The sequence below is a fragment of the Accipiter gentilis genome, chromosome 1 (genome assembly GCF_929443795.1).
Source record: "Accipiter gentilis chromosome 1, bAccGen1.1, whole genome shotgun sequence".
In the NCBI taxonomy this organism is placed as follows: domain Eukaryota; kingdom Metazoa; phylum Chordata; class Aves; order Accipitriformes; family Accipitridae; genus Astur; species Astur gentilis.
Window position 1 is genome coordinate 16,958,039 of NC_064880.1, and position 16,771 is coordinate 16,974,809.

Below are 16,771 nucleotides of genomic sequence, written 5' to 3' on the forward strand. Positions count from 1 at the left end.
ACTTGTACGTTAGCTGCATATAATATATTTTCTTTCTTGCTTTGTAACAGGCAGGATAAATCCCAAAGACAACACTTTCTTCTTCCTGAACCCCAAGAGAAAGTAATTATTTCAAGCTGGAAGTCTAATATTCCCAATGTCGGGAGTGGGCGCACATAAATTGCTGGCACCATTCACTTTCTGTTGTCATATTGCCACATTTATTAATAATCATCCTTTTCTGTTTTGTTTGTTTTCAAATGCATTTCTGGTTCTGGTGGATTCTGTTGCAGCAGGAGATGCTGTCTACCTTAACCAACAACTTCAACTGAACACAGAAAAACTACTTGAAAAAATAGTGAGGAGAAGCAATAGCCTCAGATTATTTTCCTGTGTGGCATGACAATGGGGCAGAAATCTGCCTCTCTAAATGCATGTGTGTAATCTGTGTGTAAGATAAGGGTAGGTGAGAACCAGCAGTTTCAAAGCAGGCGTTCTGGAAGCCTTGCATCTAGCTTAAAATCTGTACTCAGCTCTCCATAGTGGCAGGGCATGTTTCATTATAGATGTCCCTCAAGCAATAAGATAGAAATAGACCACTGCATTTCAATAGTCAATATATCTGCTACTCAGAAAGTAGGGTTTCTGCTTCAGTCGTGTGGGTATAGAGAAATGGAAGGAGGGAGGAGTTGAGTCAAATCAGTGACGCAGCTCTTTGAATATTGTGGTTTGGGTCATCTTAACTTCCTTGGTCCTCCAGTAGTAATGAGGCTCATAATATTTTGCTTTAATATGTTAAAGACAAAGTCTTGTTGCAGTTTCTGTACAGTGCCTTGTAAGAGTCTCATAAGTATGCCAACATTTGGTGACTAGCTGAAAAGGAAAAGATGATTGATGTCTAGAAGACCAATAAAGAAAAAAGCCCCAAAGCTTTCCATTGTGATTCTGGATAGAATTTTAATTTCCCAGTGAGTTCACAGTGAGGAAACAAAAGCAAGTTGTTTAAACTTGCATCTGAATAGCATAGCTTGGAGTGTATCTGCAATCTCAAGAGGTATTAACAAAGATTAAACACTGAATGTAGGTATAATCCATCAACAGGAGGTTTTTCTGTGTAGGACAGTTGAAGGCAATTTAATAGGAGTCTCTGTTTTTGTGCAAAATTTTCTTCCACGTGTAATATCTGGAATGGCACTGGACAGATGACCCAGTTTTAGTGTCAATTTTTTATTTTTTTTTTTTTTGTCAAAATGACAGCAAATATACACTGGGCATCTGAAAACAGTTCAGTAAAGTTTCAACACTAGAACCTATTGCTACATTGTAGTTTATTGCACATTCTGATTATTTTTTTAAACACTTTTTTTAACACTGGTTTGTCTTAAACTTGAATCTTGCCTCAATGTCTGATACAATAATCTTTGATGCAAGGTTGGTTTTTAATTAAAAGTTATTTCTATATATGTTGTATATAGTCTGAATTTGATGGCCTTTTAGAAGTAAAGAAATGGCAGTAATGCTTCCTCTTGGCACAGAGACCTGCTTGGCCCAAGAATGGCTTTGCAAACACACTGAAGCAGCAGCAGCAGCACTAAGCTTTGCTGTCATACCGAAGCTCTGCCAGTGCTGTGAGGCTGACGTCCCCCTCAGCGTCTCAACAGAGAGGTGGATTTTTCCATCTCTCTTGTCCTGCATGTGCATCTGCTGCTGGGAAAAGGTTTCTGAAAGTTGTGTGTCTCAAATGCTTTGCAGGTCTTTTCCATAACCATCTCTGTTCATTAAAAAGCCTGATCCAACCAGCTCTCACCCAGCTTTGTTGTAAGGTCAGGGCTTCCTGCTCTGTCTGATCCCTGGGGCAGTGTAAGGAGTTTCTGTAATTTAAGAGATGGGACAGACCGAGTAAACCAGCCGCCTAGCTGCCTTAACGTGTCCTGAAGGTGCCAGCAGGAAATGGAAATGCAGTCCAGTATTTTATGGGAAGGAGCAAGAGGGGAGTGTTTTTCTAGATTGGGGGGTGGGAAGGGAAGGGTGTTAAAATGAGGCTGAAAAAACCTGTGTGAAAAGAGCTGGATTAACCCAAGTTTGGTCAGCCTTGTGGACTGTAAAGCTGTTCCTGCACTGCTGTTCAGTTCCCTGCTGTGGTGTGCTGCTGAACTATTGTGTTGCTTTTGGGTGAGGCTCCAGTGTGCTGGTCTAAAGCAGCTGCTTGTTACCTTGCCAGCTGCAGGGGCTGCACAAGTGATTATCGATAGGAGCAAGGGTAAGCATGTTTTCTTTGTCCCCTCTTCAGATGTGGTCAGCCATTGTGGGAACCAGCTAATGCCTCACAAGGCAGCAATAAAAAGGCTAGCCAAAGAAAGGCCAGGCAGACTGAAAAAAAAAAAAAAAAAAATATCCCTGGAGAAACTCTAAAAATGTCCATTTGGTGATAACCCCACCCCATCACTGTCAGAAGTCTTTTCTCTAACATCTGCCTCTCAGCTGGTTAGACCTGTGACAGCAAACTGCAGCTGCCTTCACACAAAGCTGCCTGAGTGACTGCATGGCCGGACAAGTGTGCCAGAGCACTTCTTCCTCCCCATGCCCCGGCCATGGGGCTGTTCTCCAAGTGTTAGTGGTGCGCAGGCTTCTGCCATCAGGTGAGCGGCACATGGAAGTGTAGCAGGCAAAGGCTGGTGGGGAGGGGTGATGAAGAACAGGCTGCATTTGCTTTTCTCGTGTCACCTGCCTACCTGCATCTGGCAGGGGCAGATGGGGAACCCTGTGCACACATGTCAAGTGAGATGCTTTTTGGGAAGCCCCAGGCTGCTCCTCACCCGCAGCACCTCTCATCATTTGCCACCTTCTTGCAGCAGACCAGGCACTGTGCCCTGCCCTCTCTGTTTCTACTCTGTGCATCTTTGCTCCAGCCAGAGGGGCACCTGATTTTTCAGTAGCCCCATTTCACTACTGGGACAAGGTTAGCAAACGCACTCAATGCCCAGCCCTCTCCTTTCTTGTTCTTTCCCTGTGCTGCATGTAGCTGGAATTGGCACTATTATGCTGGTTTATTGCCTGCAGCCCTTTTCCCTGCAGAGCTGGACTCCCACCTCCAGACCAGTTTTTGCATGAATGTTGGGGCTGTGAGGAAGCTGCTAGTGGCGGAAGAGGGCTGAGAGCTCAGAGCCAGGCTCATGCTTGAAAGCCATAAAATGCGTAAGAAACCTCTGCTTGTTTTCTTTCCTTTTCAAAGTTTTAAACAACAGGGGGAAAAAAAACCAACCAACCAACCTGTTTGTCTTTTGGTTGTTAAGCTATGAAAACAGCTGTCAGCACTGCTCCTAATGTTGTGGCTGAAGGTATTACAAAGGCTGACTATGCAATACCAACTTAATATAATGCAGCAAGCCCCGCCCCCGCATGAAAGTGGGGTTGTAGCTCCACAAAGCAAGCCATTTCCCTTGTGCTTTGTCTACTGCTTTCAACTGAGACATTTTTTAAGGCCACTTCTGCACCCTGCTGCTATGCGAGTTTAAACGCTTCATCTCTGCATCCAGGACCTTAATGGAATGTAAGTACAAATACAAACTTCTAAGCCCTATTAAAATTAAGCTGTGTGTGTGTCTACTGCAGGTTTTTATCTTGCTCAGGGATGTGTACTGTACCACCCTGTGGAACACACATCCAAGCCCAGCTCGGCTATATCAGAGTTTCTTTTATTCTGTTTCCCGGTGCAGACAGAGCCTTTGCTCTGTCAGATCACCCTGGACTGCTCTAGACCATGTGACTTACTATCACCAGACTGTGCTCTCCCTTGTTGCTGAAACTGCTTTATCAGGGTATTGCAACATCTAACGGTCCTGGGGTTTATCTGGCCCCGTGGATACCAGGCAAGCAGCTCTTTTGGTTTTCATGTCAGTGTTTGGTTCAAGTCCCGCAGCTGTGGTGCTTCCGCTGTGGGGTTATGTTATCAAGTAAAGGAGGACAGGCCTAAACAGAGCCTAACAGACTACTTTTGTTAATGTATAGAGGCGAGAAACTGGAACAGTCTTAAGCATTAGAAGACCAAGTATCATTACTGTTACTGCCATGGATGCTTTGTGGTCACTAATAGATTTAACCTTAGATGTATAAAAAGCTGCTGCAGTAGTAGCCAGCTGCATAAACCCACCTGGGTGGGATTTAGATCGAAAAAAGCAATTGAGTAATTTTACTGTGAGTGTAATTTCTCTCTCTCCCACAACACTCCTAACCTGAACGTCAATGGAAGTGCAAGCTACCAGATTTAAAACAATTACAAAGTGACTACAACCTGTGAAAGAAAATATACTGTACGGTTCCATGCTCAGAACAAAGCATAGTACCATCAGTTAACTAGCATGACTTTGGGAGGTCTGCCCCCCGCCCCTGCCATTAATTAGAAAAAAAAGGCAGAAATATTTTGATTGTCCTTTCAAAAACCAGTGTAAGGCCAACTGCAGGGGGCAAGGATACTACAGCTGCTGTCCTGCTGCTTTCAATAGCATGAAAAGCCACACTTCCAAATCCTAAACTAACATTTTCATTGCCCATTTGTGGCTGCTTGGCCTGCATTCTAGATCCCAGAGCTGTGACAGTTTCTCTATGCACACTCTATTAAGACTCTACACAGGTTCTTTCCAGAAGTACTAATAAACTGCTTTAAACACATCTAACAGCCATTTAGACTATTACCTTTCCTAGCCAAGTTTTCTTTTGGCAAACCTCTTCTGAAAGATGTCCTCAGTGCAGCAGCTCCAGATGACTCATCTTTTCTTTTGCTAGTTCTCAAATGGGGTTGCAAGGGGAAACAGGAAGCAAAGACATTTATTCACCTAAACCACAATTAACCACACAGGAAAAAGTAGTAGTTCAGGCATTTCAGACACTTGTCTAGATTGAACTAGTCCTGCCTCCTCCTACTTAACAATGGCAGTGACCCAGGCTGTACTGCAGCTGTCTCCTTCCACAGCCGCAGAGCAGAGGCCTTTCTGTGGGACAGCTGGCAGCTCCTGGGCTTAGAAGAAGGGGTGCATCAGCTCTAGCACTGCCTCACCATCTGCTAGGCAACACGTGCCCAACTTTGCTGCAAGGTCAACAGATTTGGCTTTGGCCTTGTGGAAATGGACTGGCTGCAGCTTGTTGAGCCTTCTGGGCTGTTCCCCTGGGGCAGCAGACCTTTGCAACCCTTCTTCTGTAATTGCAACTTAAAAACACCATGCAACATACCATGAACTATTAAAGGACTAATTAGAGCCATGGGAGACAGGGCCATCTAAAATGACCTGCTTGGGTCTTCCTCTAGTGGGTTGTAACTCTTGCCTTTCACGTGGCCAAACAGGCCAGGCTGCAAAGTCAGCACAAGAAAATTGAAGGTATGAAAAGTATCTGGCTTCATAACCAAGAGGAGCATTAAGCCGTTACACAGAGCCATCTCCACGCAGGGCATTTCAGCCTACATACGCTGAAATCACTTCAGCAGATAAGGTTCCTGGATGTCACTGTCTTTCTTACTCACTAGGGCATCTGTACAAACCAAGGAGACTGTGGGACAAGATAAAGTTTTTTAACTATCTATCTATCTATCTGTAGGGTTTTAAAGCAACATTCTTCCATGGAATCCCATCACTTCCAGGAATTTCAGACACAGCTGGCTGTTGAAAGAAAGGTAAATTGAGACAGTATTTCCCAGCTTGTAGCCTGGTAAAGAGGTTGCACTGACTTCCTGTTTGATGCTTGACTTATGTAGGTCAAGTCCTTCTGTGCAGTAAAAGCAAAACAAAGGAACATTACTAGCATCCGTGGGATTTTTTTTAGCCCTCTTAAACTGCATTTTTCCCAGAATTACTCCCAAAACCACACATTTTTGACAGCTTAAAGGAGACTTACCACACCAAGGGAGGGGTGTTTAATGCAGATACTGGAAAAGTTTTGTAGGAATGCACAGATCAAATGACAAAATACAGACAGGAGAAGGCAGTTTGATTAGAGTCTTCCCCAAGAGAGATTGCTTGTGGTGATGCTACACTCTTCTAGTAAGCAAAAACTGACTGAAGTTTAGTTCAATCCAGTCAGCATTATAGGTTGTGCCATAAAATTAGCCTCCACAGAATCAAGAGACAGGTTCAAACCATTGCGTTTTCAACCCTGAAAGACAGCCAGAATGTTTTTCACTGCTGCTTGCTTCATTGCAGCGAAGGAATGATTCCTCTGTTCAGCAGCAAAGAGTTTCCGTAATTCATGTTCATCTAGCCCTCCCTTACGCACGAGAAACAAGGGTTCTCCTGCACGCACAGAGCCTTGAACACTGCTTGGGTAGGTCTCACCGATCCAGACAGCGCTTTTGAGCTGCTTCTGAACACACGTTCCTTAGAAGATTGATCACAGATCTTGGATCTGCGCTCTTCATAATAGCACTGCCAGATACAATCATATTTGCACCTGCCTGAAAGACATTAAACACCCACTCAATAACACAGAACAGATCCACTTCTGAAAGAGTTTTCTTGCTGTAAAACACAGACGGAGGTAGTGAATTCTAAGCTGGTGGGCAAAAAAGTGCTATCTGTGGGACGCAAGTAACATACATACCTTTTAACTAAAACCACAAACCAAGTTCAGAAGACAGCTCTTCCCCAGATCACTAATTTCTTTCTCATTGCCCCTATTGACCTGAACATACAAGAAACAAACAACTTCTCTAGCTTAGTGGAGGCCTCACTAGCCACTATTTTAAAAAAAAGGCACAAGATTAGACCTCGTGTACATTTTGATATTAACTGTGCTTTACTGTTCTCTCTGAAAACTAATGGTCAAAACGCAACTCCTCCTAGGCTTCATATTCCGAGGGACAACTAAGTCTCTTGACACAGTAACCAAGAATGCTTCAGCTTCTTACCTCTGCACACTTATGGATGGTGTCAGGCCCAACTCCTCCATCCACTTCAATATCCAGTGAGGGAAACTGTGTCCTCAGCCACTGGACCTGAGAAATGGTATGAAAAGGTCGGCACCGAGATCCACGCTCGGCTGCTACAGCTACCTATAGCTTCTTACACGCCCAGACCAGATTTATTCGCTTCACCGTTCGCTCCATGCTGGTGATGACCTTTAAGATCAAGAAATAAGGAAACTAAAGTTTACCTTTGGCATCATGTCTTCCATAAATTTCTGCCCTCCGAATCCAGGTTCTACTGTCATCACCAAAGCCATGTCTATCTGATTGGCCCAAGGTGCCAAGTGTTCGACTGTAGTGCCAGGCTTGATCGCCAAGCCCACCTGCAGGAGAGGCAAGACAAAGCCCAGTGCGCCTTAGGATGACACGAAGGCAACAAGATTGGCTCCAGCCAGTCGAGCAAGCTCCCACGAAAACGAAGTTGTGTGTCTGCGTAAGCGTGGTAAGAACAGGCTGCTCTAACTAGCTCTTGTTAAACCAAAGCTGGAGACCAGCTGCACGCATGCAGAGCGCTAGGGCTGCACATGCCAACCGCAGCCCCCCCCCGATGCCACGGCGACGGGCCCTCCCCTGCCAGCAACAGGGTGGTTAGTTAAGCCGGGTGCAGCCCGCTACTCCGGGCCCACACTCCCCTCACCTTCATCCCGTTCTCCCGAATGTCTTTTATCAACGCCCCCGGATTGTCTGTGGCCTCCAGATGGAAGGTGTATTGGTTTGCGCCGGCGACGGCCATCGGTTTCACCCACTGCTCGGGTCTGGCCACCATCATGTGCATATCTGGAAGAGGGGAGAAGGGCCGAAAGCCCTCAGCCAGCGCCGGGGGCCGCGGCGGAGGCCGGCGCCCGCCCCGCGCCGGGCGGGAGCGCAGGGGCCGGCCCCGACAGCGCGTCCCGGGCAGCCCCCTTACCGAAGAAGGGCTCCTGGCCCAGCTGCTTGCGCAGGCTCTCCACGACGGGGTGGCCGAAGGTGATGTTCGGGACGAAGTGTCTTGGGGCCCAAGAGAGAGACCCGCCCGCCCGCAGGTTACTCCCGGCCGGGCCGGGCGGGGCAGGCCGCCCGCCGGCCCGCAGCCTGGGGGCAGCCGCCCGCCGCGACCCCGGCCCGGCCCCGCCCGCCCCCGGCTGTTACCCGTCCATTACATCCAGGTGGAGATAGTCGGCCCCGCAGTCCAGCATGCGGCTGCACTCGGCGCCCAGCGCCGCCAGGTCGCTGTTGAGGATGGACGGCCCGATCCTGCACCCCGACGCCATCGCTGCCGCCCGCCGCCCCACGCGTGCGCCGCCGCGCGGCCTGCCGGGAGGGGCGGCCGCCAGCGCCACCGCCCCTCCCCGCCCCGCGCCGCGCCGCCCTCCGCCATCTTGCGGGCCGGGCCGGGCCGGGGACGCTCCGCGGCGGGCGACTGGCTCCCCCCTGCCCAGGGGCCGCGCCCCATGGCCGGCGCGTTGCCGACGCGGAAAAAAGAAAGCGCGCAGCGTGAGGCCGTTACCGGCCACCCGCAAGCTGTGCGTCCGGGCACGGGAGAGCAGACACACCCACCCCACCCCCACCCCCTCCCGGCCGAAGCGGCTCGGCAGGGCCCGGCCCGGCCGGGGGCTTTGGCGGTTCCCAACAGTCGTTTGCCGGGGGCCCAGTCTCAAGGGCCGGCCCCCGCGCCCCACCGCCCGCTTCGGCTCGGGGGCGGGCAGACCGCCAGCCTTGTTCCCCGCCTGCCCCGCAAGGCCCCGCTGGGCGTTTGAGGGGGGCACAGAGCCCTCTGGAGAGCCACCCTCGGGCAAAGGGCCTGCGCTGGAGGAGGGGGGGAAGAACCCTAACCCCCTGGTTTTGACAGGTCTTTTTTCTTTTAAGTTGCCACAAAGTACACATTGTTGCCCCTGAAAGCGGCCTGCGGGCAGCTGTGCTCCGCACCCCACCACAGCCTGGGGGCCCGGGGCGGCAGCTGCCAGGTGAGCTGCGGCAAGGCAAGGATTGAAAGGAGATGGGTAAATTTTAACGCATGCAGTCTATATCCCGAGACAAAACAGCCTCGCCTCGCAGCGTATCAAAGAAAGGGAGACCGATGCGGTGTTGCGCAAGAGGCTGACACACAGAACTCTGTCCTTTTGCCGACACTCCTCTGTATTTAGTCAAGGTTTGCGTAAATATGCTGAGGCAATGGGACCGACTGACACGCTGACGAGACTCACACGGCCTGGACGTTTGTTGAACATGACATGCGCTTAAGGCCTCTAACACTACTTAAGCAGCATCCTTTGTTTTCACAGCAGAAATACACCAGTTCTGTTACAAGAGAGTGGAGGAAAGCACGAAACCAGCTAAAGTACGTTGTATGCACCTCATTAGTACAGTATTAAGTGCAACCGATAGGAAAATAAAACACATGAGAAAACAGACCAACTGGTCTGCCTGTTTGTCCATTTCTCAACAGCCATCCAACAAAATCAACACCACCTGCCCGGCCACCTGAATAAACTAAATTATGGATTACATCATTTATAAGCTGCATTGATTTCTAGCAGGGCAGACATTAAAAAGAGGCATTTTAGTCCTTGCTATGGCTTACTACTGTGGGTTGATTGGTGACCATGGGAAACCTGAATGGAAACATTTATTACATATATTGAATTAAATGAAGTAAATCACAGTTATTTTGTCATCATTAGAGTGGAGTACCATGGTGAGGCATCGACTTTTCATCAAGGAAGATGCTTCCTTCTCATTTTCAGCAGAAAAGGTCACTCTATAAAATGCGCCACAAATTCTGTATGTGTTCTATCCCAGCCATTTACTCAGCTCGCATCTAAACCTCTCCTCCCCCACCTGACTACCAGCCTACCTTGGAATTTGAAAGTGAAGCTTTTCCTCATTTGTGCATCAGTCTTAATAATAAAACTTAACATCTGGAATTTAGCAATTCTTTGAGTGACCTCCAAGCTAGGAGCTTAATCCAAAGCAGTCTCCTATAGGTAGCTGGCACTGGCTCCTGTGCGCTGAGGAGATAAGAAGCGGTACAGGCATGTTGTTGGTCAGCAGAGTATGTGGTTTGTCATTCAGGACGCCCATTGAGCAGCAGACCGAGACGCTGCCATCTTCACCCAACCATCTCTCTTACAAAACCATGTACACTTTAAAGGTGCATTAGTGCACCACCTATATATATATATAGTGGTGCACTACCAAAACTGTTGTGGCAGCAGAGCATGCTCAACACCCATGAGCCTGGGAGAAGGATGGCTTTTGCTATCTTCAGAGGCTTAACGTGCCCAAGTTCCCTCCTCAGATTGGTGTGCACAGCTCCCGTCAAATGTGAACATTTGGCAAATACCAAGCAGCACAGCCCGAAGGCTCTATGGGTTTCAGCAGGCTGAAACCTGCTGTCAGGTATATGGTTAATTTTCAACGCAACAGTAAAAACCGCATGCTGCGCTACAGCAGTGAGGCAGTTGTTTGTATGGCAGTATTTTAAGCAGCTATTTCAGAGCTGTTGAAGAGAGATGCGAGTCCTTTCTTGGGAGATGGATAGGAGGATATCATTCTGTCTCCTCAGTAAGGCTGTTTTATGATGCGTGCATCCAAATTACAAGCCCTCGGGAGCCAAACTGGTAATTAGCACATTTTACAGACTCTCAGGATGAGCTAGAATATTTTCCCCAGCACAATAATGCCATGATTATAAACTCTAGTTCTTCTAACATAAGCCGAAAAAGGCAGTGTGTGATTCCCAAAGCACAGGGTAACTTTGGGCGTTGCTTATGATTTCATGGTTTGTTTCACAGCTGTTTTTGCAGTTTGCCCATAAGTGGCTAATGGCTAAAGTCACATTTCAGTGTAATTCCATGATGCTGCAGCATAGCCCATAACTCAGCTGTGACTTCAGCTGATTCCCCCATGGGGATCTCCACTTACGTATAAATGTTACATATTTCTCTCTCTCTCTCTCTCTCAAATACTTGCGGCCATGAAAATTACATACATAAAATGGAACCTTTTTAAATACAATCTCAACATGCCAAAAATAGATTCTTTCATCAAGTTTCTGCCTTACAATGTCCATCTCTTGTTTACAATGTACATATATATTTATATATATATATAGGAACATGAAAATACCATATATAAATATTTACTTTAAATCCCTATATGTAAGTACATACAACAGCATCAGTGGAGCAGTTGCTAGGTACCAGAAGGTCCACACATTCCAGATGAGGTTTCTTCTTGGTTTTTTTTTAAGCTGTGGAGATGAATTACTCAGTACATTTAAGCAGGACAGTGTGGGCTATTTGTACCATCTGCAGACCGCTGGCCCCCTGCCCATCTATATCTGTGCACAGCACATGCACTCCTTCTTATGGTATGTACTGCATTTAGTCTTACAGAGCAAATATTTTTGTAGAACAAGGGCAATATCTTACAGAGTGGAATGAAAGCAACAGACAAAAGTAAACTCTAGAACTCAAAAGTTTGCAGTGCCATTGCTCCATGGTGCTTATCATTGCTCTGCAAGTTAGAAACAACTGTCCCAGGCTTGTGAAAATCAAGCTTTAGATTGGTACTTTTGGTCAGTGTTTTCACTATCAGTACTAAGGTGTAAGAGCCTTGGATTCAGCTACTATATAGCCCTCCTCTCAAAAATGCTACAAAAATAAATTGGGCACAAACTCAGAAGAGGCTTCTCTTCTCTCTCTCATGTAGTACAACAGACCCCTTACCCAGCAAGGCTGCTGATCACAGTACATGGCTACTGGATCACGGTTTTATGGACCACATATTTGCCCACACACCCCTACCCTGAGAATTTTATAAAAATTCTCTGTTCCTGTGGTCTTGCCCTGAACTGAAATAGATTTCACAAACGGGAATTTGCCAGTCTATAGCAACCGGTTAGCTGTTAGCTATTTTCTGTTAGCTATTTACTTTAGCTATTTTCTAAAGTGCTCTTGTTTTAATTAGTTACTAGTTACCAGGGAACTTAGAGGAGAAGGTATGCTTTTCTCTGCCTCCTCCCACTACTGCACTTCCCCAAGCGTTAAACGTGAGATTCATCTAGATCGACATCAGTCTCCCCAAGCTCCACGTGCGTGAAGCTGAAGTGAGTGGCCAGCAAGGGGTTCTCCATCCCGTTGTCCTCACTGATGTGAAGGACAGTGTCCCTGTGCTGCAACAAGCTGGTGGTCTCAAGGCCAGCATAGTCCTCGGTGTCAGAGAGCTGTGTGGGTGGGGTGCTTTGTGCTGTTGTTGGCCAGGACTCCAAGCCCTCTTCTTTTTCCTTCTCCTTCTCAGCAGAAAGTACCTCGCTCTGCAATTGAGGAGAGCCAGTGGTCAGGCTTAGAGAAAGTGGGAGGGAGAAAGGCAAAAAAACAAGGGAACATCTATAAAATATTTTCTCATTTGGAAATATTTTCTACCATAAAGGACCAGGCACTTGCAGATTATAAATCCCTAAAATTTTGCCCTAACAATGATCTGTTTTTGCTGGTGAATCAAATTTGTAGCAATGATCAGAAAGGTTATCTGATTTCAGTCATTAACGCTTCCTCATTTCATTTTTTTGCAGTGTATTCCCAAGACGGGTGTCTTTTATTTGTTCATGGCAAAGGACATAACCGCCAAAAGACACTAGATATCTGGGCATACAAAAGTGATCTCAATGTCACTGATGTTTTGAAGGGATGACTGTGATTGTCCCTGCACTGTTCTCAGTGGTGTCCAACCAGAAAAATGTTGGACAAGCAATTTCTTTTGAAATGTGATGCTTTTGCTAAAAACAGTCCTGAGGTTTTGAAGGAGTCCTTCCTTAAGGATGCATTTCTCCGAGAGCAAGCTGAAAAACCTGTTGAAAACTTGCCCTGCTGAGCAGGTCCAGAAGGACTACTATATGTGACAGGAAGGTGAAAAGGGAAGATGCAGGAAACATATTTGCAAATTAAGAATCATTGCATAGATCTAGAAGTGGATGGTTTACAAAAGTAGGGCGTTGGACAGCAAAGTCAGCCTAAAGGGTAGACACACAGAAGAGTTTGCTGCCTTCACTCACCCGCCAGCTTTCATTGTAGTGCTGTAATGCATCAGGCATTTCCCTATAAATTTGTGCTGCAGCTTTGATGAAACAGCAGACAGACACACATAGTAAAACCGTCAATCACGTTACCTGGCCAGTGGTCTGACTGTGGAGATCAGCTACAGCAATGGCAGGTGAGGAAGTCAGCACAGGTTTACTTAGCGGCTCTTGCTTGCTGGTCTCTTGGGGGCTGCTGTGGCTGCAGCCCTGCTGCTGGGCTGCTGGAGTCGACGGGTCCCCTGAGGAGACTGTTGCTGCCTCAGGCTGGGCTTCAGTGAAAGTCACCGACCGCTTCTGCTCCGCTGAAGGGTAGAAAGCCCAGAAAATTGAGTATTAAGATGCTACAATTTGGGAAGGGAAACACAACAAGAAAAGAAGAGAGAATCCCTGGAGTTTTTATAACTAAGACGGGATTCGTGATTCATCCCATCTTTTATAAGCTGTCTAACTGGAGTCTAATCTAAAAGCCTTTTACCCTAAAGCCACAGAAAGAATCAGGGTTCTCCTGAAGACTAGTCACCCTACCTTTGTCATGGCTTGGTGAGATAAATACTACCCATAACATCTTTCCATCCCAGAAGAATGTACTGAATTGAATTCCCATGTGAGCTAGGCATTTCTGCCTTCAACTAAAAAAACGAAAACTGAGATGCAAATATACAAGGGAATTGCCCAAGGTTTTGCAGGAAATCAGAGAAAAGAAAGAGGGCAGCTGATTGCCCCCCCATTCCTGCAGACGGAGTCCACTACCTGGGAATAACAGAACAGCACAGAGTGAAGACAGCTAGACTAAAACTTGATAGTAAACCTGCTATCCCTGCTCCTGCTCTTAATTACTTTGGGTCAACTTTTATGTTTCAGACATCTCCAGCAGCACTGTTGCCCCAGCACAGTCCTGGCTGAGAGGTTAGAAACCCAGAAGGTTTGCAAGCAAACGTTGGTCTTCCAGGTGTTTCCTCTACAGTTAACTGCTCACTTTAAGATGGTACAGAATACAGCCACCTGCTCTGCTTGGCAGTGCTGACTCCTGGAAATATATGACATGGACTAGAACAGTCCTATATTCACTTCCATATACAACCCTTAAAGCTCTGCACTGCTGTAAGCTTACAGATGATGGGAATTTCCTTCTTTCTACTACTCTCAATAGCAGCTTCAAAACTTACACATCTGGAGGTTTTGGACAAGGCATCCTGAATAGACGATACCTGTCCCCTAAAGTCTGCACACCTCTAGGAGACATGATAATTTACTGACCAGTTTGGAGAAACCACCAGTGTTTTGAGGGGATGATTTTTCTGACAGGTTATCCACTTACTAGGAAAAAGGATAAAACTGCTGGGACTTCACTTTAATACAGGCTACTAACAACATACTAACTTTTCTTTTAAGCTAAAACAACAACCTAGTATTTTCTTCTTTCAAATATGAAGCACTGGTTGTGGAAATGCAGCACTGCCCTACCGCTAGGTTTTGGTTTTGGCTGGATGCTCCGCCGTGTGGTTGAAAGTCGAGCTCCATGACGGCTACGAGGTTCAGTTTGAGTTTTCTGACATGATAGCAGTGGTCGCCGAAGCTAAACATTGGAAGAAAGAGTTAGGCTGATGCACGTTCGCATATTACACAACTTCTCCTCTGTAAGGAGAACCAATCATCGTTGTCTATTCCTCTAGATGTCCATTCACTCTACTTTTAGCAGATACAGGTTTTAAGGTTCCCATGGCTCAGACATCTCCTTCATATGAACTTTTGTGTTTTGTGCCTTTTCAGTTTCAATACTGAATGTAATACAATGCAGATTGTGCAGCCATTGTTTAATTAAAAAAAAAAAAAAAAAAAAAAAAAAAAAAAAGCCTGCAGAGGAAAAGATTGGGGAATTCAAAACGAAGTGCCCCTCCTCTCTTAGGGATTTGTCAGGCCTCACATCTACGACTTGTGCTACAGTTCCTGCTAACTCAATGGACTGCACTGGTATATCACAAATTAGGTAAATGGGACGTGTCACATCCACAAATCATTTCAAAACAGACACAGATGAGAAAAACCACACTGACTCAAACAGAAGGAGAGAAGGTTTCTTCACTCCCCGTGTTCTCACCTGCCGTAGGCCTCTCTTCCGCCCCAGGGGCTGCTGCAGAAGAAGGTTCTGCTGTCCTGGCTCGCTCTGCACACTTGCCGCCCTGTTAGATGTTGACAGCATTAGGCCAAGCACAGAAGCACCCTGTATAAGTAGCAGGTGTCCTGGTAATCGTGACTTAAATAAATAAATAAATAAATAAACCAATCACTAATGGCACAGTCACTTCAAAGAGCAATACTGTCTTTGAAGGATGGGGGGGACGTATCTGTTGGGTTGTAGCTTCCGGGGCTTAGGAAAGGGTGGAAGGTGGAGTCATGGCATTCAGGACTCGGCCACACACAGGTAGCATCCAAATATAAATAACTGCAGATTTCAGTTTTCAGTCATTGATTGATGCATCCCACTGAGCAACACTCACTTCTCTGCATCCTTTGCCACATCAATAAATGCAAGAATACCAGCTTCCTAGCTCAAAAGCCTTCTTGTTTGCTTTTCCTTTTTCAAGGCCAATGTTGTAAAAGCTAATTTTTTTCCTCCCAAATAGACTCCACAGCCTCATCACAATTTTGTCATCTGGTTTTAATTTCAATTTAAGTCAACAAACAAAAAACAAACACAAAGTGACAAAGGATCCATTCACAGAATGGATGCATGAGTTATGTGAACAAGGCCCCACACTCAACACTTGCAGCCTTAAGTCTTTTTGTGGCTAACAAACAAAAAAGACAAGTAAACGTAAACTTTATTTTTATATATATATATATATATATATATATATAAAAACACACAGCTTTTTTGGTTTTAATACCTTGGCACAAAATATCTGAAAACCTGCAGAAAAGAATCTTTAACAACAAAACATACTCGGCTACATACCATCTCATTCTACAATTAAACTGACTATTTAATCTATGTAATATAAAAATACCACCCTCCCCTCATTTTTATCAAAGCACTGTATTCCTCCAAACAGTTAAAAATTGGTCATTTAGCAGACAGTGGTCACAAAACATTTCAGCTGAATGAACTATGTCTGAGAGACATGGTTACAATAGCAACTAACATTTAAGATGGACTTATAAATCAGGCAGCTGCTTATTTGGGACAGACTGGAATCCACTGAGCCACACATCCTATTTAAGAAACTTGCAGCTTTATCTGGCATTGATTGTTGAAGATTCAGTGTTTGCAATCCATTTTGCCTTTGGCCTGCATTAATCTAAAGGAAAACAACATTCTTTTCTCTAGATGTTTTCCTTGGACGTCCCTGGAGGAGCTCAGTATCACCAACAGAGTGAATGTTTAATCGCCTGACCTTCCAGGAGCAGAGGAAGAAGACAAACCTAGGGACCTGGTCAGAAAAGACATGGAGGATGTCTGTGGAGAGGCTTAAAATGTTCTGTCTCCTGAACAGCTCGTTCTTCGCTTTGGCAGAAGTTATTGTCCTTAGAAGGTTTGGTGGAACAGAACATGAGAGCCTCCTGGTCTGCTTCAGGTCAAAGTCTGGTTACCTGACCTAAAAGTCCTATTCCTCCCTCCCTTATGAGTTTAAACTAAAACCAGACTTTGCACTAAATCATATGCGTGTGCTTCTACCAGCTCTACTGGGGTGACAATAGGCAACTTGAAGGACAGAGACATCTTAAGACCCTGAAGCTGTTTCTCTTCTGATTGTCTGACCACAGCCTAATAATCCTAGGCA

General features: G+C 46.0%; 3 protein-coding genes across 18 annotated transcripts in view; 1 reads left to right on the plus strand and 2 right to left on the minus strand.

The window, feature by feature from the left end:
* KANSL1L (KAT8 regulatory NSL complex subunit 1 like) overlaps window positions 1-1,094 on the plus strand; it is a 66,820-nt gene extending 65,726 nt beyond the window's left edge. The window contains 1 exon segment of the mRNA XM_049812529.1: window positions 51-1,094. The gene's annotated coding sequence lies outside the window, so the exon portion shown is untranslated.
* Window positions 1,095-5,850: 4,756 nt separating this feature from the next.
* Window positions 5,851-8,221, minus strand: RPE (ribulose-5-phosphate-3-epimerase). Of its 2 annotated transcripts, none has more exons than XM_049812586.1 (6): window positions 8,060-8,221; window positions 7,839-7,918; window positions 7,569-7,708; window positions 7,120-7,254; window positions 6,875-6,961; window positions 5,851-6,421 (listed from the first exon to the last, which is right to left on the minus strand). In XM_049812586.1, exons 1-6 carry the CDS (start codon window positions 8,179-8,181, stop codon window positions 6,299-6,301), a joined length of 687 nt encoding a protein of 228 aa, XP_049668543.1. In that variant the 5' UTR covers window positions 8,182-8,221; the 3' UTR covers window positions 5,851-6,298. The 2 variants fall into 2 exon arrangements, with proteins under 2 accessions (XP_049668543.1, XP_049668550.1); XM_049812593.1 differs by having other exon boundaries at window positions 8,071-8,220.
* An 819-nt stretch (window positions 8,222-9,040) lies between these two features.
* Window positions 9,041-16,771, minus strand: part of UNC80 (unc-80 homolog, NALCN channel complex subunit) — a 135,981-nt gene continuing 128,250 nt past the window's right edge. For all 15 annotated transcript variants that reach the window (XM_049805750.1, XM_049805786.1, XM_049805698.1 and 12 more), the window contains 4 exons: window positions 15,088-15,169; window positions 14,454-14,565; window positions 13,080-13,291; window positions 9,041-12,227 (listed from right to left, as the gene is read on the minus strand). In XM_049805750.1, coding sequence (XP_049661707.1) covers window positions 11,958-12,227; window positions 13,080-13,291; window positions 14,454-14,565; window positions 15,088-15,169 — 676 coding nt within the window. In that variant the 3' untranslated portion in view covers window positions 9,041-11,957. The remainder of the gene's footprint in view (window positions 12,228-13,079; window positions 13,292-14,453; window positions 14,566-15,087; window positions 15,170-16,771) is intronic.

Excerpts from the sequence above, each read along its gene's own strand:
- RPE (XM_049812586.1), bottom strand. The coding sequence starts at position 8,181 with ATGGCGTCGGGGTGCAGGATCGGGCCGTCCATCCTCAACAGCGACCTG. Across the intron at positions 7,709-7,838 it reads GGGCCAGGAGCCCTTCTTCG|ATATGCACATGATGGTGGCC; the intron begins GTAAGGGGGCTG and ends CCCCTCTTCCAG. Across the intron at positions 6,422-6,874 it reads CCATCCATAAGTGTGCAGAG|GCAGGTGCAAATATGATTGT; the intron begins GTAAGAAGCTGA and ends AATGTCTTTCAG.